The following is a 22,958-nucleotide window of genomic DNA, read 5'->3' as shown; positions in this document are numbered from 1 at the left end:
CAAACAGAAGAGAGCAGAAAGAGAAGACTGAGATCATTCAACGTCACCACTTTGCAGACTTTTCCATCTGCCCGCATAAACCCTCGGGGCTGATTGATTGAATTCTATGAAGAAAAGGTAAAATACAGCTCGAATAGACTTTGCGCATTGTGTAATAGCAAACGATTGTAAGACATAAATAATTGGGTAGTCAAGCTGTCATTTGCAGCGGTACTTTCAGCCTGTCCTAAGCATAGTTTGCATTCCTGCGCCTGGGCACCCACACCCACCGCACTAAATTTATTCCACCTGCATCTTTCTCCTGCATGAGACATTTCTTGACTGGATACCATCCGCGCGTTATCATCGGCCAGAGACACCCCTTTACTTTTATTCCGAAAGTCGCATTTTCTTGCCTCTAGTTGGTGCACCCGACCCGTCTTCCCGGAACCACTTCGTGCCTACATCTGGGGTTCGGAACAACTCGGAAAACCCTTGGAGGCATTTTACACACTCCACGGTTACCAACGCTGCCTCAGCCCGGTCCTCAGCCCCGATATCTCCCGTCAAACTGTGGAGAAGCATATCGGAGTCGAAGACTGAAACGCATTCTGGACTTACTTTGCTGTGATTATGGCTTCTGCTGAAAACATTAATATACCCCGTGCTTCCCCAGCAGAAAAAGGTCCTCTCTACACAGATTTCTTCCAACAACAAGTCGCAAAGCAGCGCAACAATAACTATCATTCTACATCATTAAGAAACATGGTTGCCACATCTGTGAATCGCACTGCTCTGCACCCTGGTGGTGTCCAGTACGTCTCCTCTCCTTTCCTTAGTTCATCGTCCTTTTATCTTGGCTAGGTTGGACTGGCCTACCTCAGGCCTCTGACCTCCCTCCGTCAACCACTCTTGTTAGTACGAGAGTCATGGCTAACATCTATCAACTAGGCCTGGCAAGGGTCACACCGAGCTGGAGGAAGAGCTTCACGAGCACGCTCACATCGATTACGAGCGTGTCGCTATTGTATGATTTCCTAGTCGATGTAGATAACCAGAAGGGTCTGTCGCTAACGTTCATTAGATCGCTAACCCTGCCGTCCCTGCTCTCTACGAAGATGCTCTTGTTTACGAGACTGGTACTGCCATCACATCCTCAGGTGCCCTGACTGCCTACTCTGGTGCCAAAACTGGCCGTTCCCCTTCAGATAAGCGTATTGTGAAGGAGGAATCTTCTGAGCAAGATATCTGGTGGGGCCCTGTTAACAAGCCTATGACTCCTGATGTAAGTTGCACTCGCATTAATCGCGCATTTTGCCCCTTGCTTTGCTCTAGTGCAGATCGCTGGCGTTTTGCGCGGCCGAGAGGCCAAGCTTTCCTGGGATGTGGAGATAGGAATGCTACGAGACATACAAAAATACCTCAATATTCCTATGAGGCATTTTTTTGTACATGTCCTGTGGCAGTCTAATACTCCGGCCCTTGCTTGTGTCACTTGTGCGCGCTTTTTTGCGCTGGCTACATGCATCTGCCTCGACGCCGTGTTACTATATGATGTCATCTATATAGGGCTGATTAGCTAATCCGATTGACAGGTCTGGCGTATCAACCGTGAGCGTGCTGTCGACTACCTCAACACCCGCAACCGTATCTATGTCATCGATGGTTTCGCTGGCTGGGATGAGAGATACCGCATCAGTGTCCGTGTTGTCTGCGCTCGTGCCTACCATGCCCTCTTCATGAGGAACATGCTTATCCGCCCTTCCCAAGAGGAGCTCAAGCACTTCCACCCCGACTATGTCATCTACAACGCCGGTTCTTTCCCTGCCAACCGTTTCACTGAGGGTATGACCTCTGCTACCTCTGTTGCCATCAACTTTGCGGAGAAGGAGATGGTTATCCTGGGTACCGAGTATGCTGGAGAGATGAAGAAGGGTGTTTTCACTGTCCTGTTCTACGAGATGCCCGTCAAGCACAACGTCCTGACCCTCCACTCTTCTGCCAACCAGGGTAAGGATGGTGATGTTACCGTCTTCTTCGGTCTTTCTGGAACTGGCAAGACCACTCTTTCTGCCGACCCTAACCGTGCCCTGATTGGTGACGACGAGCACTGCTGGACCGACAGTGGCGTCTTCAACATTGAGGGCGGTTGCTACGCCAAGTGCATTGGCCTCTCTGCTGAGAAGGAGCCCGATATTTTCAACGCCATCCGCTTCGGATCCGTCCTCGAGAACGTTGTTTTCGACCCCATCAGCCGTGTCGTCAACTACGATGATTCGACTTTGACCGAGAACACCCGCTGTGCTTACCCAATTGAGTACATCGATAACGCCAAGATTCCTTGCATCTCTGACAACCACCCTACCAACATCATTCTCCTTACTTGTGATGCTCGCGGTGTTCTGCCTCCGATCTCTAAGCTCACCACCGAGCAGACTATGTTCCACTTCATCTCTGGTTACACCTCCAAGATGGCCGGTACTGAGGACGGTGTGACCGAGCCCCAGGCCACTTTCTCCTCTTGCTTCGCCCAGCCTTTCTTGGCTCTCCACCCCATGCGCTATGCTACCATGCTGGCTGAGAAGATCTCGAAGCACAAGGCCAATGCTTGGTTGCTCAACACCGGCTGGGTTGGCGCTGGCGCCACCACTGGCGGTAAGCGTTGCCCTCTGAAGTACACCCGTGCCATCTTGGACGCCATCCACAGCGGCGAGTTGGCCAACGCCGAGTACGAGGTCTACGATGTTTTCAACCTCCACGTGCCCAAGAGCTGCCCCAATGTTCCCTCGGAGCTCCTGAACCCCAAGAACAGCTGGACCGCATCCACCAGCTTCAAGGACGAGGTCAACAAGCTCGGCAAGCTGTTCAACGAGAACTTCACCAAGTACGCCGACCAGGCAACCAAGGAAGTCATTGAGGCTGGCCCAGTACTGGCATAGAATGTTTGCGATTTTTTGCTCGATTTCCTTTGTCAACTGATTCCCTTTTGCTTTTCTATATTGCATGGCGTGTCGCGTTCTATTCTTTGGGTCATTAAAAAAAGCTTGGCAAGACAAGCTGGGTCATACCATTTCGCATTCCGTTCGGTAATATCTTTTCTTTATGATCGAATATGGACATTGCTGTTCAGACTGGTCAATAGTACCTGTGAGATAACATGAAATGAATTTTTATTAGACTTATCATGAACATCTGTATGCCTTTCCTCGTAGTGCTTTTCTACCGTCATTCCCCTTAGCCGCTTTGAAGAAAAGTTATCAACGGTCAGATTAATCACCCAAGTGAGCCTCCCAAAATTAAAAATCAAATAAATATTACTCAGGTTTTTGTCTAGAATTGCCTCGCCAATCCTTCTTCCCTCTTTTCTTTTCTCCCTCCCTTCCACTATTGGTTTGCACCCAGCTATAAGGATACTAGTATTTGCAATAAGCAACCAAGGAGTAACTGTAGTTGGATTGATCTATGATCGCCCGAATATTGAATGCCGCTGGGCACACCAGCAAGTATGTCAAGGCGAATACATGATAGTTCTTAAGTCTCTACACGCATTCCCCGATGCAGAATACTACACTCTGAACACAAGGAATCACATCATTGCTGGACTTCGGCAATTAGAGTCATGTGCTAATGCTTGTGCTAGTACTCACTATATGGAGCAATCAAGCAATGAATACATCTAGTTGATATTTCACGTATGTACAAGAGCGTTGCCTGCTTGCCTCTTATGTCGACATGCGCAGCGCAAATCAAGCTCTAAACATGCCGTGAAGCTTCGTTTCCATTGCGTAGGACCGGGTCAGTGAAGTGTCTGGGTATGTTGGGGCAACTAGTCAATGTCTCGCTGACTGAAATGAACGGAGTTCTCGCGGCATTTGGTAAACGGAGCGACTTATAGGCATAAGTGAGGAGAATTGAGGAACTAGACATAATACCGGATCCCTTTCGTGATGATAGCTGTTTGGCCAAGCTTATTTGTTGTCTAGAGTCAAACGGTAGAGCTAGATAACAGTCTCAAGATGTTTAAACGATCCTCGAATAATTCAGTTGGGGTTTCAAGTCTGCATACAACGTCAGTGGAGACGTGGCTAGCCATTAGATGTCCACTAATCGCCTGGGCCACGACAGTGTCCTACGCCGACTGGCCGTCATTCTTGTACCTTCCTTTGGTCAATTTGATAGTAGGCCTCGCACTAGCACTCATGACTATGTGGCTTGTCGTTACAGATGGTATTTGATTGTAGATGACCAAATTCTAATATGCGTGCACCAAGTACTGGTGGTACTGGAGGATGAAATGCACGTTAGCTAACCGGAGACAAGTGACCTCCGGATTGTAGATTCATACAGCTTGAAGAGAATAATATCTGGTAGTAACAGATCCTTCAACTGAAGTAAGATCCTCGAATACTGATAGGTGATTCTAAAACAGGGTCATACTAACATGATTTATAGTTGAAAAGCTAGAGACTCGGGCTATATTTTGCGAAAGATATCGAGATATAGCAAACACAAGTCCCAATCGGCGGCATGTCTTCCACGGTGGTCAAGGTTCCTATCGACCAGTGAATTATTGTAGTTGACTTCCACAATCCCTGAAATAGGGATACATCCTCCACAGGAAGCGTATATATATCTTGCTTGGCAATAGCATCACTCATACAGAGCCATGAAAGTATGTAACTGAGATTGTGATAGCTCTGGAGAGACTGGTTGATCTCTGTTGGCGGTTTTGAGGGCACTGTGACGGACTTCTCATGTACCCTCCTTCACCTTAGGGCTTTACCATGAGGCTTAGGACCCAATCCATCTTCAACCCACTCCCAACGCCGCATTTGCATGGCGGCCAACTCTACGATCGCAATACAAGTTCTAGAAAAGACTGGCGTGCAGCCTCAACATAAGGCCCACAAATACCCACAACCATAATTACTAACCAACGATGGCTTCATGGTAACCAACGTGATAAAACTTCCGATAACAACAGCGAGAATCGGCAATTCTATGATTTGCTACAGCCTCTAGCTCCCCACAAGGTTCAGTTGACAGTTCGATAGGCCCCACGGCAAGAGCGCCGGATACTCTATCGGCATACTGACCGCGTAGCTAAGCGGGTGGAAACCATTCATTACCGACTTCCCACATTTTCCTTCCCGCTTCCCGTCCAGCTTCCGCATGGGACTCCCGCCTCTGGCCCGAGTAAGAACTAAGAGGACCCTGACCATGATGAATCGTGCTTGGCAGTCCGATGACCTATGCCGCTGGGCATCTCTTTGCCGGGATGTTTTCCGCGGCTATGGCTCCGAGGGCTTGTTGGGGGTTGATCATTTAGAATTAGACTCGGTAACTGTATCTAGGCCTGCCGAGATTTGTATGCAATTTTCTATTAGTGTTTTCTGATAGGATGTGTCGACTTGTATCCGCACAGCTTAGCCACGTAAACGATATTTTCTGAACTCGTACAGCCCAAAATACAGAAGTCGATCCTTTGTCATTTGGCGGTTTAGTAACGGTTGGCTAATAGAAAGTGGGCCTCATCCCCAGTCATATATGATGCCAAAGGAAATAATCCGCTTCAATATTGGCAGTTAAACATAACACTACACTTTCTTTTCGGGGAATACCAATCTATCTAGACAGGCAGTGTAGGTAGAGTTACAGATCGCACATTGGGAACACTTATTGTATACATCGGTGAGGATCTTTTGAGAAAGCTGGGATGCCCGTACTGTGTGGTATGAAACGTAGTAATCACTAACCCCGAATAAGTATACCATCTATACCGGAGAACAGTTGTCCGGATTCTTGTGCCATACAATATATTGCCTTTCGGCTGACCCGTAAAAGGGTCTAATCCTATGTAGTCAATTTCTTTTCTGTTTGTCTGAGACTGTATAGCAAGTGCCGGTTATCGGGTCCCGGGTATCCCTCGGAGGAAAGGACTGCTGTGGGCGAAAGGAGATACGGCTATGTTTTTAGCGGTCGTTGCGCTGTATACTACTGAAATTGAGTAGTGGAATGGAATAACTATATGCAAAGTTAGGTAGTCCTTGAACCATATCACAACAAGGCCTATCATTAGAGGTCGGTGTGAAGACATGTGCCGCCTCTAGAACCCGCGAGTAGACGCTCCCATCATAGGTAGATTTAGGCCTCAGTAATTGCTATCCTCCGATTGGATCCTGGGTGGTCACCCGAGCCAGCACAGCGGAATAAAATTACTGAGTCATACAGTTGATCTTACCACCTGAGTATCTCTATCCTCGGGTACCGCCTGGCTCGGGTGGATGGACTGGTATTTGTTGGAAGATCGCCTGTACATGTACGCATACGTATATGAATTGAATGTCCATTTGACTTGTTCAATTTATATGTGACTGTCCGGAAGTATAGTTAAGTAACTGTATCCTTTATATAACTAGCATCATATTGGAAACTGCTCTCTGGTCTTGGTGCAAATAAATAGTATTTTCATGGATTCATCAGCATCGGAAAATAGGTCGGGTTATCGTGGAACCACAAACGGACTAAGCAGTTCTTCCCCGGGTAGTGCATTGATACGGTAATATTACGACCCCCACTCCCATAGAATGTGACATGCAGTGGAGCTGGTACTAGTATTCAATGATTTTGACTACCTTGAATATACTTTCCCTAAGAAAGAGGGGAATTGTCATTATTTCTATTGACCAGATCACGATCTCAAGATCAAAATTCCATGCCAGTATATCTGGTTAAACAGAGCATACAATTCAGCGGCGAGCTCGTTTCCCCAGAGGGTTCCCCGCATTCGTGGCGGCATGTTGCAGTAGTACCACAGTTTCAGGTTAATCCTTAGTCTAGAGCTTTGCTGAGCACTATGACGTTGTATGGAGAGGTACCAGAGGAACCGGAGACATGCTTAGATTGTGGGGACCTCCTTAAGTGCTATCTAGCGAAGATCGCTACATGAGAAACTACTACTATTTACTTGCTAGTCAAGTTTTGTTTCCACTCTCTGATGTGTCGCCATTCATCTTAGCCATGTCTCGTCATTTCGACCAGAAAACTTTATAACCCAACAAGTCTCCTCTGGGACTGAACCAAACTTCTTGACTGACTGACTGTACATGTGCTGTCCAATCCCCCGCAGCGTCACGCTTTATCATCTGACTGGCTACCAGAACTCACTTCACTGTTTCCTTCTATTTCAGTCGATCTCTTCTCTTTCCCCTCACTTACTCTCCCTGCTTTTTCTCGTCCACATCGGATTCTATTTTCGTATCTGCTCCTGTTACTCCTCTTCCCCTCTTTTCGTGTCTCTCGTGTAGTATCCGCTATATACTACCGTATCCTTCGCTGGTAAGCTCCATCGATCTTTTTTCTCCTCCCCGTCATACGTCTCCAGTCGCACTTGCGTAACGTCTCCTGATTACTGCTGCCATCGGTTAGTGGATGGTCACACATGCTCTGCTCTCACTACTATTGCCGTCATCTGTTCAAATGCCCGCTCGGTACTACAACCGTGTGCTGACTTTTCCAGGCTTGTTGTAATTCCTCTTTGTGATCAAGATGGCTTCTCCAACTGCCAAAGAATCTCAGGCCGCAATGGACTTTCTACACCACCCCTACACCCGTGCGGCCCTTCCTTTCATTAATGGTGGCCTAGCGGGAATGACAGCAACCACCGTCATTCAGCCAATTGACATGATTAAGGTGCGCCTTCAGCTGGCAGGGGAAGGTGTACGAACTGGCCCTCGCCCGACCGCTTTCGGCGTTGCCCGCGACATCATTGCCGGCGGAAAGATCCTTGATCTCTACACTGGTCTATCGGCAGGCTTACTCCGTCAGGCCGTCTACACTACTGCCCGCTTAGGTTTCTTCGACACTTTCAGTAAAACACTCAATAAGCGCGCCGAAGCCGCAAATAGAAAGGTTACTTTCGCGGAGCGCGCCGGTGCGGGCCTTACCGCTGGTGGAATTGCTGCTATGATTGGTAATCCGGCTGATCTGGCCCTTGTGCGCATGCAGTCAGACGGTCTGAAGCCCCCAGAGGCGCGAGCAAACTACCGTTCGGTGGTGGATGCACTCTTCCGCATCTCGAAGATTGAGGGCGTCCCAGCCTTGTGGGCAGGAGCTTTGCCGACCGTTGTACGGGCGATGGCTCTTAATGTCGGTCAATTGACCTTCTTCGCTGAATCTAAGGCTCAACTGAAGGCCCACACGTCCCTATCGGCTCAAAACCAGACCTTTGCTGCTTCCGCTATCGCTGGTTTCTTTGCCAGTTTCCTTTCTTTACCCTTCGACTTCATCAAGACTCGTCTGCAGAAGCAGCAGAAAAACCCTAAAACCGGTCAGTTGCCGTACAAGGGTTTGCTTGATTGCGCTCGCAAGGTTGCCAAGGATGAGGGTTGGTTGAGGTTTTACCGCGGATTCGGGACATACTATGTGCGGATCGCACCCCATGCGTTAGTCTCCCCACTCTCCACGCCGTTTTTTTTCTTAAGTGCTTATCGCTAACTCCACGGACCCACTTTAGGATGGTCACGCTTATCGTGGCTGATTATCTCAACCTCATTACGAAGTAAACGAGTCAACCTTCATTAATCGGACGACAGTTCAAAAGTCCCTTGATGTAGAGAAAAACGCGTTGAGTTGTGATCGAATGTGTTGCCTGCTAATGATTGAATTGCCGATCTTCTTGCGCTATCGAGCCATGGAAGTTTGTTTTCTTTTCACTCTCTGGGAAATGCGGCGTCCGGAGACGATGCGACCGCAGCAGAATCATCCAGTTCTAGTCGCTCTAGAGCTCCGTGTTAATAGAATACCCCACGAATTGTTGTTCAGCTGGAAGCCTTTTAGCGAACTGTCTATCGGACACCATCGAGGATATCAACACGTTGGGAACAAATCTGTGTGCCCCATGACGACTCAAGGCAGAACAATCGTCCCTTGGAAAATACCCCTGTTAGTGCGGTCCTGATTTTTTTTCTTCGTAACCTTCCTTCTTCTTCTGGTGTTTGTATTGTTTACTGGGGGCGCACGGGGAGTTTACTTAGTTTTCTGTTATTTCATGTCAACTTTCGTGGCACATACCGGGATCATGGCTCATGCTCCAGCTTTCACGACGGGCGTTGTATGTAATCTAGGAAGCAGTTCCCGTGTCCCGATTGAGAGGCATGGTTAATCACGGATCAATCAATAATATTGATTTTCAGAAGAGATGGGTTGCCTAACAAGCTAGAATAATCTTGTTTGAAGCCCGAGCAACGCCGTCAGGTATCTATTGAACTTACAGAGATATAATTCGAAATGCTCATCAACTAATCATCATCGACAGGAGCTGTACTCATCTCCTGTTTGATCCGTACATGATCTTGGCTGCGGAAACTTTCTGCATCCTGCCTATCATCCGAGTCCGAATCATCCACATCCATCTCTTTACCGTCCTCCGTCCCATCATCGTCAACGAGAGTGATCCCGCTTTTCCTAGCCCCAGACTGTCTTCTCCGCGCCCCATCGGATAACTCATCATCTTCCGCTTCCCGTCTCAACGCCGCTTCATAGCGGCGCAGCCTCCTAAGCAAAACAGGATCCGTCCGGAGATCAGCCGCAGTCAAGACAACTGAGCACACCGGACACTTGACCGAGCGAACACGACGCGCGCTACGGCCGGCGGCTCCCGCCGGCTGGGGCGCGGGAACAGTCGTCGAACTATGCGCAATCATATCTTCAATCGCTTCGCGTTCAAAGCTATGCGGACATTTGGTACTTGTCACAGGTTCCCGGAAGTAAAGTAGAGTTAGAGGGCATTTGAGCGATATGCGCTCGCTCTCGATGGCGATCTCATCTGAGTCCGCCGGAGAAGGAGATCTCCGACGACGCGTCCGCCGGGCCGAAGAATCGGGCGCTTGCGCCGAAGCCGTAGCTGGATCTTCCAGATGTGAGAACCACGTTGATGCGTGCGGTAGTGGAGGGATATCTTCGCCGGGGTGTTTCGCTTCGTGAATAATTCGATAGAACCCAATGTAGGCATTGTTGGTCGAGTACCTGGTACAAACATCCCATCCCAATTAGCCTCATCATCAACCAAGTCACCAAGGAAACCAACAACAGTAAAACCAAATACATACCGTTCCGTCAACGAAAGCCTATCCCACCCTGCATAATTCTCCCCAAGTAGCTCATCCAACCTCCTCGTCGGCGGCACACTTTCCCTACCCCTCTCCTCCGCCTCCTCATAATCCTCATCCTCATCGTTATCCTCCTCCTCCTCCTCCTCCTCCCCACCCCGACGTCTAGTCCTCCTCCTCATATTCCTCCCAGCATTATTCTCCTGCTCAACCTCCCTCTCAACCGTCCCAAGCACCCCAATCAACCTATCAACCCTAACCTCCCCATCAATCGTGCCGCGCATCCGCGCCTCCAACCGCTCCGTAACACCCCCGACCTTCTCCTCCAGCTCCCTCAAATTTTCCTCCCATTCCTCATCATCCTGCTGCTGTGCCCCATCCTCCTCACCTTCATTAAAATTCTCCCTCTCCCCCCTCCGCTCCTTCAACCGCTGCAGCCGCACCCGTGCATCAGTAAGCCGCTCATTAACCTCCCCAGCAGAATCGGTGAGCTTCTCCTCCGCGTGCTGGAGATGCGTCTTCAACGGTCGCAGCGACTGCGATTTAAGGAGAGATAGGAGCTTGATTTGTGCTGCGCTGTGGAGGGGTGCGATGGGCGCTTCGTAGTCTGGGAGTGGGGGTGTTGAGGCTCGGGGCCTTTGGCTTAGGCGCTGGACGCTGCTGCTTGCATGGCGGGATCGGTGTCGCGAGGAGCTTGGGGTTGGGGTTGGGGTTGTCATTTTAATTTTCTTTTGAAGGGTGATCTCGGAGGCGGGGGCGGGGGTATTGGTAGGTGCGGGTTTCTCGTTGAAGTTTGTTTGCGCACTTGGTTTTGGGTTCTGGGCGATGTGCGACTTGGTATTTTGGAGAGCGAGGACGTTTTGTCCTGCTGTTTTGGTGGAGAGGAATTTGATATTGGAGTGATGGGTTGCTTGCTTGATAAGAGATCATACGCGACGCGACGGCGCTAGGCCTGTTTAGGTTATACTTCTTTCTTGGACTCCATACGATGATCCACCATCCTGGAGCTTGGAGGTGTATGTCTTGGAGATAACGTGGAGAGATTGGAGCCTGGTTACTGGATGGTGGGTATAGTATAATCGAATTTATTATTATATATGCTATTGTCTCGGTCTAGGCTTACTGTGGAATGTAGTGGTACATAGTCAGTTCTTGATTGACATGTACAATATGCGCCCAAGAGCTTTGAGAAAGATTGAGTTGATAGAAGATCAAAAAGTATACATGTCTAGAGAAGCTAGACCTTGTAGAAGCAGAATGCGTGATAGAAACCTGTCCATGTTAGCAAGCGGGTCTTTTCTGAGCGTGACCTATACTCACTGGCTGCCTCCTTCTCTTCTTCGGTCATGAGCAGGGCGCCGGTGTTTCGATCCCTAACGCCCATGCGTTCACTCAGAGGGCCCAACTCTTGATCGTCTTTCTCGTCTTCCCAGACTTCCAGGAACGGTTTCCGATACTGGAGCTCGAGGTTGTAATCCTCCGTTAATCTAAGACAGTCAGTCTCCTGTACAGTGATGGCTGGACCGGCAGATAAAACTTACGCTCGAAAGGCTTCCCATGGCACAACATACTCCGGAACTTCCTCTACCGCCTCTTCCATGAAATAGCTATACTTCCATCCAAAAGGAGGCCGGAAGATCCCATCTTCGGGGGTATCACCCGAGAATCGAACTCTGTAGATTGAGTTGCCCCATTCAATCTTGTTATCGTCTTCTTCAACCTCTCCATCCTCAGGCTCTGCCTCCTCCTTTTTCGCCGCAGTCTCGCGTTCCTTTCGCTTCGCATTCAACTCTGCCACTCGTGCGCTGATGATGTCCGAATTAGGGCAGACTCCCAAGAATCGGCCACCCTTCTTCAGACACCCAGCCACATTGCGCAGCATCTGTCTTGTTTTCTCCTCACTTTCAAAGGCGTAATGAATTGTGAACATAGACGCTACCACATCGAAGCCACCGCCGCCCCAGCGTGAACTCATCACCGATCCACCTGGGCCGGCATTAGGGTCAATGCCTACTTGTTGAACAATAGGGACATCTCCCAAATACTCTCCAAAGCAATCCTTAGGAGCGAACTCGGCATGGAAGAGAGGCCCACGGGGGCGACGTGGGCCGCGCCCAGTCCGCATACCGTTGTAACGCTCGCGCGCTTGGACAATAGAGACATCGGCTGGATCGAGTCCAACATAGAGGTCTACGGGTTGAGGAGCTAGTTGCCACTTGCCCAAGTCACCCCCTTTGCCACACCCGAGATCTACAACCAAAAGACGTTTATCTTCCATAGGGGGTGGGGCGTTGTCATCCGCCCAGTCCTTGGTACCAATGGACCTAGACACAAACTCCTCATCCGGCGAGAACTTCTGAATGAGAGTACTTTTGATCCAGTTATTGAAGCTTCGTAAGCCTTTAATCTTACTCTCGGTCTTCCGCCACTCTCTTCCGCGCTGGGGAACAGCATTGTAGTGGTGGCGGACAATGTCGGTCACCCCACGGTTCTGAGAGAATCGCATAGCTTCCTCTTGTTGAGAGCGCTCTCTTTCTTCCTGCCTCCGACGCAGAGTTTCGCGGTCTACCAAGCCCATCCTGGCACCACCGCCGGGACGCTTGCGCTTGCGCGCCTGCGCGTCGGGCGATGGAGAACGCGGTGGAGCGAGGGGTGAGGGAGATCTGTTTGACGACTCATTGCGATTGGGCTGCTGCGCCGTCTCATTCATGTCGCGACGAGAGTAAGCTGATGGGGGTGTTCTGCCGCGCTTTCGTAGTTGTTGGTGCCGCTCTTGGAGACGCCTGCGTTTGGAATACCCAGGTCTTGGTTCCTCCTGTACAGCCTGCTACCCCATCAGTTTCTGCTTCGTTATTGGATATCTGTTGTGTTCAGGCTAGTTACCGTAGGGGACGTAAGAGCTCCGTTGTGAGCCTCGGTAGACTCTGGGGGGGCTGGGCTGGCAGCTTGTGGGCTAGACATTTTGGAGGTTCTAGGTGATATATATGCGTTTAAAGATCGCGATGGTGTTTGCCCTGTTTTGTTGAATTCTATTAAAGGTGGAAGTGGATCGCGAGAAAATTGTTCTTGATGAGCGGACGTTTTGCTTCGCACCGCGGACTGCGTCGTCGGGGAAGATCCGCCGAGAACCTAATGATAATGCCGGCCTTATTAGCAAGAAGAGGTAAAGTTTATATTGAGCCAGTCGCAAAAGCTCGGCAGAGTGAATTAATTTTTTGTCTGGGAAAAAAATCCGAAGTTGAAATCATGCATCAGCACACAAATGCACTGCAGACAGGCATAAACTGTACTGACATTGAGGAATTCCAGAAGTGCAAAGAATGGCCCTCACAGTAAAAAGCAAGACACACTTACCGAGGGCAAAATCTCTTGCGCCGGTGGATTATTTAGAGCTGAAATGGACTGAGAAGGTTGGAGTTGTGTTAGCGGTACTGCCGATGATTCCTGAGCCTCCCAAGAGTCCCGTGCAGGATCGTACATACTGCTGCTCCTGGCCTTACTCGTACTGCCTCCGCCTTCCGCACTTTGCGCTTCCGGGTTCTCATTAGCCATGACGCGCGGTTCTGGTAGCTGTTATTTCTCGACTCTTTGGAAAACTCATGGCTTATGTATGAAACTTCTCTGAAGGGAGAGTGAAAGGAACAGCTTGCGACGATGCGCTCTTTCCTGACCTACGTATGGTTAAACCTGCGTTGCGCAAACCAGGTTCCCATTTACCGCATCTGGGAGTCGATCATCTTGAGCGCATCATTGTCTTCTTTGTTCACTGTGGCAGTGTCACTATGAAATCTTCATAAAAGGTGACGCGTTGAAGAAACGATAGCGCTATATTTGCATTGTATATTGACACGTTCTTGCCCTGCATCCAGTACGAAACAGGAGCTGGCGAAACCCTATGATCATGTTTACGGAAATAAAGCGACAAAAGATATCGTTCTAGTGTTTGAACTGACCCAGATCATGGAGTAGTAGGGTTAATGGTGTAACCATCAACTCTCCTCCATTCCTTCCTTCCTTTCGACTTTGTATGACTTATGTCGAACTAGCAGTATACACCGCTCTAAGCAAGAGTATCAGGACACAGAAAAGAGTCAAGACCAGTACAATGGTTTAGCGCATTGTTATGCAAGATGTAATTGAGCAATAGAATAACTCGCTCTATGATATATTCAGGTACTGTACAAATAGACATTAACACGTGAAAACCAATGCCCGTAACGCCACGCTCGCATAGCCAAAACAACCCGAGAAACAATGAAGAACAATATTATGGCGCGATTGGCTTCTTTGGAGACTTGACATTCAGTACTTGTCTCATCCGCCGCAGCTTTGCCCACCATTCGCGGTCGCTAGCCTTTTTGGCCTCACTGTTTGCTTCGTCAGCCGTCAGACCATCCGCGGAGGGGGTTTCGGAAACGGCACGGCTATCGACAGACACCGTGGATCGAATATGTCGGCGGTGCTTCACTTTGAGCGCTTGAGCCAAGAGTTCCCATCCACTGCGTAGCTCTGCTGACTTCTCAGATGACTTTCCGGTACCGCTTTGAGCCTTGCCGCTGACCCATGGGCAGTAATCCATGTGCTCAGTAGCAACATCAAGTGCGTCGTAAACAGACGTATCGCCGCTGTCCTTCGGTTTGTACATCCAGAGTCCCAAGCGCCGGAAGCAGGCACCACAGCCTGCCAAGCCTGCTGCACCATCTGCGACGGAGTCCCACCCAAAGAAGGCGAGCGCAAAAGCCGTCCTATTAATCGCGATTTCCTGCGTAGGCGGACTTTGAACAGAAGCCAGTTGGTTTTCATCGACGCGTTGAGGAGTTTGAGGTACAGCTATCTCAGTATGTTCCTCAATCCTCTCGAAATCATCAGGAAGTATCTTGATTATGGTCTCGAGGTCAAATGGCTCAGGGGTCTGAATAGTTTCCGGAGATGGTAACTGGTCGGCCATCTTAGCGATATTCAAATAGCGTGTCCGGAGACCAGAGATTGCTGTATCAGGGTTGGATAAGGCCAAACGATGGATTGTACCTATCAGGCAAGTCAGTGGGGAGTATTGCAGTTTGTATCGTGAGGACAAACCATCGCAACCCTTGTTTCGCCATGGACAATTCTCGCCATGACCTTGAACTAGGAGACTAGCATATTCTTCAACGAGTTTGGCGCCTATGCCGCAATTAGTTCAATATCTTGACCATGAATACAAGACTCTATAACACGGTTACAACTTACGAACTTCCTTCCTCTCTTGCACCTTCTCGCTGTCGTACCCATCTAATTCATCGAGCTCATCTGGTAGTTTGACGACAACGGAACCGCCACACCCTCCGACGCATGCCACTCGCGACACATCTGAACAGATCCACCCGCGCTTAGCCCACTCCAATTCGTTTATAGCTGATGGTTTTGGTGACCATCGATCAACCCGGCGAAATGTCTCCAGTCTTTCAAGGAAACGCTCGCGATCCCAAGGGACGTAACTCGGCCGCGAGGAGGACACTGACGAATCTCGAGAGCTTGAACGAGCAACCCTCAAGACCGTTTTTCGCACAGATGCAAGATCAGTTCCATCCTGACGATCACTCAATCGAGCCTTTTTCGCTGCCAAGTCCGCGGAAATTCGTTCGTTTGTTGTTGCTGTTGCTGTAGTTGCCGCGGGGGTGGGTTTGTTGGAGGATTCGGCATTCGAAGGTTTCGTCAATGATTCCAGAACTCGATGAAACTTGCGCTTCTTGGTTTCCACGGCATACGACATATTCTTAGACGTACGGGAGACGTCCTTCGCGGGTAAACAGAGAATAAACTTGAAGCTGTTGTGTCGGTTGGCGATCCCATTCTAAGAGATGATCGGAGCTGACGGCGCTAAACCTGGATAGGCACTTATCTACTTAAGGTGTACTGCCTCAGGACAACAACCTGATATAGAGTAACTGTGCTGTGGCAGAATTTTCGACTCATTCTCTGCTGCATTCAATTCTCTTTATATATTGGATGTACGATAGTAGTGGTTAGTTCCCACCGATAACCTTTGATATGGTACTCCGGATGTAGTTGAAGGACTTGATGGTTCGATTCAGACATTTTTCCTATAGTTAAGGCACATCTTCGGATAGAGCCCCTTTGCTGAACCAATTCGCTCAAGCTGTGTATGTTGAACTACAATTACAGCTACAGGATTGTAGAATGTATGTATTATGCAAACCATGAAATATCGATGTTCATTAGGGTATGCGAAATTGTCGGAAACCCGCTGAATGTCAACAGACGATGAAATCATGCCACCACGATTGGTTCGCGCCCCTCGGGGTCTCGGCCTCTCGTCTGTCCGCTCCTTCCCGCAATTTATTTGTCTTACAAGATCAAAGCAATTTCTCCAAACATCAATTGCTGCCATATCCCACATTATGGCTTCCTTGGGGAGCTCCGTGTCCTTCATGCGGAGTTTTACTCCTCGGCTGTCCAAGGAATTCTTCACCTGCCGTCAATGTCTAGGGCGAAGCCAGAATTATGCGACGAAATCCGCTTTCCGAAAGAATTTCGCTGTGTCGCCCTTTCCTCAGAATACCAGCAAGCTCAACTCGCCTGCTTCATTCTCAAGAACGAAAAACGCAATTTCCAACATCTTCAGAAGATCGGCCTCAGGTTCCGCAATAGCGAATGCTGTCGAGGAGGGTGCTTCCAATGCGAAATCTAGCTTTCCTAAAGTCAGCGACAAGACAGTGGCATACTGGTTGCTAGGCAGTGCAGCTAGCGTTTTTGGTATTGTGGTTTTTGGTGGCCTCACCAGATTGACAGAATCTGGGTGCGCCTTCCCCCAAAGAAGTATCCTAGTAATAATATAATACTGACAACCAACTGGTATAGCCTGAGCATCACAGAATGGCGCCCCGTTACCGGATCTCTTCCCCCTATGAATGCAGAAGACTGGGAGTCAGAGTTCGCAAAGTATCGCGCATCTCCTGAATTTCAATTGTTGAACCCGCACATGACCCTTTCTGAATTTAAGTCGATCTACTACATGGAATGGATTCACCGTCTTTGGGGTCGGTTTGTTGGTCTGTCGTTCGTTCTTCCGGCTCTCTATTTCGTAGCTCGCAAGAAGGTTAGCAAGCCGATGGCATTGCGGCTTGGTGGTATCGCTGGCTTGATTGGTTTCCAAGGGTTTATCGGTTGGTGGATGGTCAAGTCCGGACTCAAGGATGATCTCTTTGCACCAGGCAGCCACCCCCGGGTGAGCCAGTACCGTTTGACGGCGCACCTTGGAGCCGCATTCGTCTGCTACGTTGCGATGCTTTGGAACGGTCTTGCTATACTCCGCTCACACCGCCTGCTGGCTGATCCTGAGGCTGGCACCAAGTTGCTGGACACGCTCCGTGACCCCAAACTCAAGATCTTCCGTCGCTCGGTTGCCGGTTTGGCTGCTCTTGTCTTCGTGACGGCCATGTCTGGTGCTCTGGTTGCTGGTCTGGATGCTGGCCTCATCTACAATGAGTTCCCCACTATGGGCACAGGACTGGCTCCGCCCAAGTCGGAGCTCTTCGACGAAAGGTATTCACGCCATGAGGACAGGTCTGACCTATGGTGGCGAAACATGCTTGAAAATCCGTCTCTTGTTCAACTGGATCATCGTATCTTGGCTATGACTACCTTCACTACCATTATGGCTTTGTGGGCATACACTCGTCGGTCCCCTACCATGAAGCGACTCCTCCCACCTGCTGCTAAGAAGGGTGTGCACGGAGTTGTTGCATTTGCGTTCTGCCAGGTTGGCCTTGGTATCTCCACATTGCTCTATCTTGTTCCCACTCCTCTTGCGTCTGCCCATCAAGCTGGAAGCTTGTTCCTTCTGACTTGGGTTCTGGTTCTGGGAAGCCGGGTCTGGCACCCGTCGAGGACTGCCAAGCTACTGCAGATGGCAGTCAAGGCCCGTGGCCAGGCAGTGTCCAGTGCAGCTGCTCATGGTCCTCGCAAGCTTTGAGTGTGTTTTCACACCACTGAAAAATGGGGCAGGTCAGTACTGGCCTAGCTAGCCTGTCTGAAACACCATGCTATACTAACGAATGTTTGGATCATTCTTGAATGTGTTATACTCTCTACTTTTATATTGTACAATAGGAAAACTTGCATTGTATCTTGAACAGGCTGGTCTATATGTATTCCGGTTAATAACATCACTTATCCTTGCAGCGAGATCGCCCATTAGCTGTCGCATGGAGCCTGTTTGACATTAAATATCAACCAACAAAGGAATCTGCAGAGCGGCTAGGAGCCTTAGCTAGGGCCTGTTATTTTGCATTGTTTGCTTGATGGCAGTGGTACCTGACTCACCTATCGTCACGTGCAGCTCTCCGAAGAAAAACCTCCGTAGTTATCGCGAGCGGAATGACAAGCTATTGTTGTCGGTTTCGCGACTCTCATTTTTGCGGCAAGAAGACCAAGGCTAACTGCGGCAATTTTCCATACGGTCCTTTTGCGGTTTTTTCTTGATCACCGAAGCCATTCCGAGACGCCTTCTCCGAGCCGCACCGGCCGAATTTATTCCAACTCTTTCACCCCACCATTGCCCGCGGGGCTCAAAGACATAATGGTGCACTCAACGCCAGTACCAAGCAGTGGCTTCCAAGCTCTGATCCTCTGTGGTCCCGGCGAGAGCTTGAATACAATTTCCTCCAATCCGGAGGAAAATCCAAAATGTCTAATTCCCATAGCAGTACGTGTTGGCGAATCTCAGAGCCGGCTCCAGTAGCAAGTCACTAACATCAATTGATGTTCAGCTAAGGCCAATGGTGTACTACCCGCTAGATTGGTGCAAGCGCGCAGGAATAACTGGTGAGTAATGGCTACGCGCCTCCTTCAGGGTGTTGTGTTCTGCGGTTTTGGGATAATTTCTAACTTGTTCAGATATCGTACTGATTACACCTCCCTCCGCTCTCACTCCTCTTAAGGCCGCTCTACAACAAAACCCTTATCTTACATCGCTCCCTTCGCCCTCACCTACCGTTATAGCCCCGAAGGATCTCAAGATGACGACAGGAACAGCGGAACTCCTCCGACTACCAGAGGTACAAGCTTGTATTCGATCTAATTTCTTGCTCCTAAGCTGCGATCTACTATGCGATATCCCCGGCGAACATTTACTTGAGGCATGGTTAGTCTCACAAGGTGAATTGGGCCCAGCTTCCCAAGGTGGCTTGTCCGTGTTCTATCCCGCAAAAGGCATTAAGGACGAGGTCAAGAAAGAGCCGACAGACTTCATGGCAATCACCTCTCTCGAGCAAGATGAGGTTCCAGCCCTCTCGCGATATAAACTCTCAAAACTGGTTTTATCGATGCCGATGGATACATTGAAAGAGCAGATAGAGGAAGATAAGAGCTTCTTACTCCGTCATACTTTAGTTGAGAAGCATGCCTCGGTCAAAATGCTAACCAGCTATCGTGATGCACACTTATACATTCTGCCTAAGTGGATCCAATCGCTTGCCCAGTACCAGGAGCGGTTTGAATCCGTGAGTGAAGACTTGATCGGATACTGGGCGAAAGCGGAGTGGCAGCGCGGGCTGAGTGAAAAGCTCGGGATTAATAAGATATTGGGCGGGCAGAATGAGAATCAAGAGGATCACGGAAGCAATGACGGCGATTTATTGGAGGAAGAAATCGATCTTCGTGGCATGACCACTACCCACGCCCAGGGTTCCGAGGCCCAGTCTACAAAATCCACCCTCAATGACCAGTCTTCGGTGGAAGTGCCATCGATCCTAGCATACATGACCAAGTCGTCTGAGCAACTCGTTCGGCGCGTTGACAGTTCCGCTTTGGTGTTAGCGATGTCACTGCGTCTCGCCAAGCTCGATTCTGTTGAAGACGTTGGCCGTGTTGCTGCTTCGCCATTCAGCCATGCCTCGAAGATTGCTACCCCTGAAGGAATTGCCTCTAAATCTATTGTCACAAAAGGCGACTGCTTACTAGGATCCAACGTGACGGTAACACACCCAGTCTTTCATTTTTTGAACGGTTCAACTAACGCCTTGAAAGGTGGAAGAAAAATGTGTTATAAAAGAATCGTGCATTTCGCCTAATGCAAAGATTTGCAGCGGCGCTCGCTTGACGAGGTAGGCATTCTAAACTCTACCTACATCCTAACGCCGCATAACCTCTAATCTAAATTAGATGTGTGATTATGGACAACGCGGTCATCGGACCAAAGTGTGTGCTCACAGGATGCATCGGTAAGTCAGCCACAATTCAGAAACACAAAGTATGTTAGTTCGTGAACTAATAATGTTACAGTGGGTAGATACAGTCAAGTCGGACGAGAGTCTGTTCTTAAGGTGCGTACGAACTATACCCAAAAGTCGGATCTACTACTAACCAAATTTCCCAGGACTGTGAGGTCCAAGATGGCGTTGTGGTTGAGGAAGAGACCGACGCCAAGAATGAACAATTCATGAGCTTCGAGGGTCTTGATGAGGACGACGAGGATGATATGGATGTCGAGGACGACCAAGATAATGATGACGAGGCTGTTTTCTAGATGAATACGATACCAAAAATAAATACCAGCGTCTTAGACATCTTAGAGTTAGGATTTAATGCTCTTACTCAGTCCTCTTCACTACCTTCAAGCCATTTGCCGATCAAGCCTTCCATCTTCACCAGATCCCTCCCTCTAAACATAATTCCCGGTTAACGCTCGCCGGTCTATGAGGTAGCAAGAGCCTACTAGCTGTTCTGAGAGTGATATCCAGCCGGTCGTTCGCTGCAATACCAGCCCTGCTACCTCCACTGGAGCTCTAAACAGGTTGATACATATCCATCCGCTCTCAGATTGTGCTGCATGGGAAATCCACAGAGTTTAAGTGACAGGAAAACCTGCTCTCCACATCTATCCTCATATGGGTTGAGAAATACCAAGAATGAGTAAAAGTATTATATAATGCAAGTTTCAATCGTATGATATGTTTAACACCATCCCCCGGAAATTCTCTAGCTTAAAGAACCGTACTGTCCTCAACTATCCAAATTTTGTTTACTGCACGGCGGCAAGGAGCGGAAATCTCAATTACGCAGCTTGGATATCAAACAGGACTAGCAGAGTGATTACCCTATTGAATGGGTCTGCGTTATGTTTCGGATGTTCAAGACGTCTCTCCAGGCCCGACATGGAAAACAAACGCTGATTCGTGAAAAGATGTACAAACAGATAAACAAGTTACATGGCTTATCAGGAACGGGATATTGCTGTTAATATGAAACAAACAAACGCTTAATACCACAGGATAAGGTCAGGAAGAGTAAGTGTAGTAGTCCAGTGTAATAGGGCATAGGATAAAGGTATCCCAGATTATCACAATAACTAACCATTTCTACGTCCGGTTATAATAGCCATTTTGGCCCATTGTGATCATCAGGTTGTCCTTAACTCATCAAGATCAGTAACTGTAGACCACAGTCAAAAGCAACAATCCTGGAGTGAGGAATAAGCGAGATTGGGGTATGCTAACGTGTTTGTGCTGAGTTGTCAGCCCATGGTGAATCCATTCTTTATTGACTATCGTTTCAACTTGATACCCAATCACAAACGAGAGTATCTTCCTGGCTGCTTCCGACAGTAAGCCTGGGCTTTAGTCTGCTGCCCCGAGGCTTTCGATTTAGTCGTAGTCGTGTCATCATCAGCCTCCTTCGTAGTTCCAACTTTTCTGCCACTGAACTTGTTCAAGTGTCGTGCTTCATGTCCTCGTTGGACTTGCCGGAGATCCAGACTGTGCAGACTACCCTGACTCAAAGGGACATTCAAAGGACTCCAACTATCAGTCTCTTCCTCCTCGAACTGGTCTTTCTCCGGCAGATACTCTGTGGCGTCATCATCAAGAATAGAATCTACGTCCCATACATCCTCATTGCATCGTTTCTTACGGTCTGATCTGAGGGTCAGTATAACAGATCTTCTTACTCTAGCCACAAGCAAGATTTAACGCACTTTCGGAACCACTAACCTCCTCTGCAGAAACCTCCTGGTCAGGATCTGCTTTGTTAGGCACAAGTGAGGACTTCGAAGGCGTTCTCGGAGTTTTCTTCGGAGTTTTATTCTTAGTCGGACGACCTTTCTTGGATTTTCTGGTATTCCTAGAGCCTTTCTTCTTCTTAGGCGAACTGCTCTTCTTCTTCGTTTTCAAGATTTCCTCAGCAGCAGCATCTAGATTGTCCTGGCTAGTGGGACCAGTGTGAATATTGCCGTTGACGTGGTGAGTGCGAAAATAACCACGAGCAATTGTGCACGGGTTGCAAGTCTGCCAGCCGCAGGTCAGACAGCGAGACATTCCGGAAGAATTGCGCTTGTTGCAAATGTCACATTTCGCCGTATGGATGGCTAACTCCTCGAACTCACATAGCATTACTTCCTTCCCAATTACAGGCATAGGAAACTGGGGCATGTCGCCCGGCTCATTGGTGGTCTCTGGGACGGTTGTCTCTTCAGGGGGACTCTGCTCGCGAGGGCCACCAAAATCCATAATAGTGTCCTCACGGGCACTTTCTGGTCTGGATACTATCTTAGGGTTCTCAACTGTGACAGGTTCCAGCTCAGAATTCCTCATGTTGTGTAGGATCGCTGCATGCTCTATCACGGTGCGATCTGGCCGTGGACACAACAAGAAAGACGGGGAGAGATCCCGACGACGCTCATAGGACTCAACAATTTCAGTATCGGGCACTAAGATGTGATGCTGCTCAGGACGAGGACTGTTCACGACGCGAGGCGTCACAGTGACTCTCCAGCCTAAGGGAATGGGGTCTCCGAAACGCCAATTCACATACTCGTTTGGAAAGCGAGGCGCAGGTCTATGAAGATACTGGCCCTCGATAGTGGTGAAGTGT

At 49.1% G+C, this 22,958-nt stretch overlaps 9 protein-coding genes across 9 annotated transcripts; 6 read left to right on the top strand and 3 right to left on the bottom strand.

Annotated features, from left to right (window-relative positions):
• Positions 1-612: 612 nt before the first annotated feature.
• On the top strand, positions 613-2,918 carry acuF (phosphoenolpyruvate carboxykinase PCK1; the record flags this gene model as incomplete). The annotated part of the gene is made up of 4 exons (XM_032085929.1): positions 613-794; positions 931-1,006; positions 1,064-1,264; positions 1,575-2,918. 4 exons carry the CDS (start codon positions 613-615, stop codon positions 2,916-2,918), a joined length of 1,803 nt encoding a protein of 600 aa, XP_031947026.1.
• A 1,636-nt stretch (positions 2,919-4,554) lies between these two features.
• Positions 4,555-5,850, top strand: BDV37DRAFT_236687 (uncharacterized protein). Its single transcript, XM_032080636.1, has one exon. It carries the CDS (start codon positions 5,152-5,154, stop codon positions 5,374-5,376), a length of 225 nt encoding a protein of 74 aa, XP_031947025.1. The 5' UTR covers positions 4,555-5,151; the 3' UTR covers positions 5,377-5,850.
• Positions 5,851-7,407: 1,557 nt separating this feature from the next.
• BDV37DRAFT_81812 (putative mitochondrial dicarboxylate carrier protein) lies at positions 7,408-8,935 on the top strand. The gene is made up of 2 exons (XM_032091280.1): positions 7,408-8,423; positions 8,495-8,935. Exons 1-2 carry the CDS (start codon positions 7,528-7,530, stop codon positions 8,541-8,543), a joined length of 945 nt encoding a protein of 314 aa, XP_031947024.1. The 5' UTR covers positions 7,408-7,527; the 3' UTR covers positions 8,544-8,935.
• Positions 8,877-10,928, bottom strand: BDV37DRAFT_81849 (SUMO ligase MMS21). The gene is made up of 2 exons (XM_032091281.1): positions 10,089-10,928; positions 8,877-10,005 (listed from the first exon to the last, which is right to left on the bottom strand). Exons 1-2 carry the CDS (start codon positions 10,805-10,807, stop codon positions 9,279-9,281), a joined length of 1,446 nt encoding a protein of 481 aa, XP_031947023.1. The 5' UTR covers positions 10,808-10,928; the 3' UTR covers positions 8,877-9,278.
• Positions 10,929-11,199: 271 nt separating this feature from the next.
• On the bottom strand, positions 11,200-13,619 carry abd1 (mRNA (guanine-N7)-methyltransferase). The gene is made up of 5 exons (XM_032080635.1): positions 13,443-13,619; positions 12,972-13,217; positions 11,630-12,912; positions 11,409-11,575; positions 11,200-11,360 (listed from the first exon to the last, which is right to left on the bottom strand). The coding sequence occupies exons 1-5, from the start codon at positions 13,566-13,568 to the stop codon at positions 11,326-11,328; spliced, it is 1,857 nt and encodes a 618-aa protein (XP_031947022.1). The 5' UTR covers positions 13,569-13,619; the 3' UTR covers positions 11,200-11,325.
• Positions 13,620-14,203: 584 nt separating this feature from the next.
• Positions 14,204-16,183, bottom strand: BDV37DRAFT_236668 (uncharacterized protein). The gene is made up of 3 exons (XM_032080634.1): positions 15,318-16,183; positions 15,168-15,251; positions 14,204-15,116 (listed from the first exon to the last, which is right to left on the bottom strand). Exons 1-3 carry the CDS (start codon positions 15,838-15,840, stop codon positions 14,356-14,358), a joined length of 1,368 nt encoding a protein of 455 aa, XP_031947021.1. The 5' UTR covers positions 15,841-16,183; the 3' UTR covers positions 14,204-14,355.
• Positions 16,184-16,471: 288 nt separating this feature from the next.
• cox15 (cytochrome c oxidase assembly protein cox15) lies at positions 16,472-18,492 on the top strand. The gene is made up of 2 exons (XM_032080633.1): positions 16,472-16,887; positions 16,950-18,492. Exons 1-2 carry the CDS (start codon positions 16,490-16,492, stop codon positions 18,061-18,063), a joined length of 1,512 nt encoding a protein of 503 aa, XP_031947020.1. The 5' UTR covers positions 16,472-16,489; the 3' UTR covers positions 18,064-18,492.
• Positions 18,367-20,687, top strand: BDV37DRAFT_81766 (translation initiation factor eIF2B subunit gamma). Its single transcript, XM_032091279.1, has 7 exons — positions 18,367-18,795; positions 18,860-18,914; positions 18,987-20,065; positions 20,118-20,194; positions 20,253-20,311; positions 20,373-20,413; positions 20,467-20,687. The coding sequence occupies exons 1-7, from the start codon at positions 18,670-18,672 to the stop codon at positions 20,614-20,616; spliced, it is 1,587 nt and encodes a 528-aa protein (XP_031947019.1). The 5' UTR covers positions 18,367-18,669; the 3' UTR covers positions 20,617-20,687.
• A 1,075-nt stretch (positions 20,688-21,762) lies between these two features.
• On the top strand, positions 21,763-22,523 carry BDV37DRAFT_236663 (uncharacterized protein). The gene is made up of 2 exons (XM_032080632.1): positions 21,763-22,001; positions 22,063-22,523. The coding sequence occupies exons 1-2, from the start codon at positions 21,814-21,816 to the stop codon at positions 22,127-22,129; spliced, it is 255 nt and encodes an 84-aa protein (XP_031947018.1). The 5' UTR covers positions 21,763-21,813; the 3' UTR covers positions 22,130-22,523.
• Positions 22,524-22,958: the final 435 nt, after the last annotated feature.

The sequence above is a fragment of the Aspergillus pseudonomiae genome (genome assembly GCF_009193645.1).
Source record: "Aspergillus pseudonomiae strain CBS 119388 unplaced genomic scaffold BDV37scaffold_2, whole genome shotgun sequence".
NCBI lineage: Eukaryota > Fungi > Ascomycota > Eurotiomycetes > Eurotiales > Aspergillaceae > Aspergillus > Aspergillus pseudonomiae.
The sequence above is the reverse complement of the archived record's forward strand: the minus strand, read 5'-3'. Positions and strand labels throughout refer to the sequence as shown.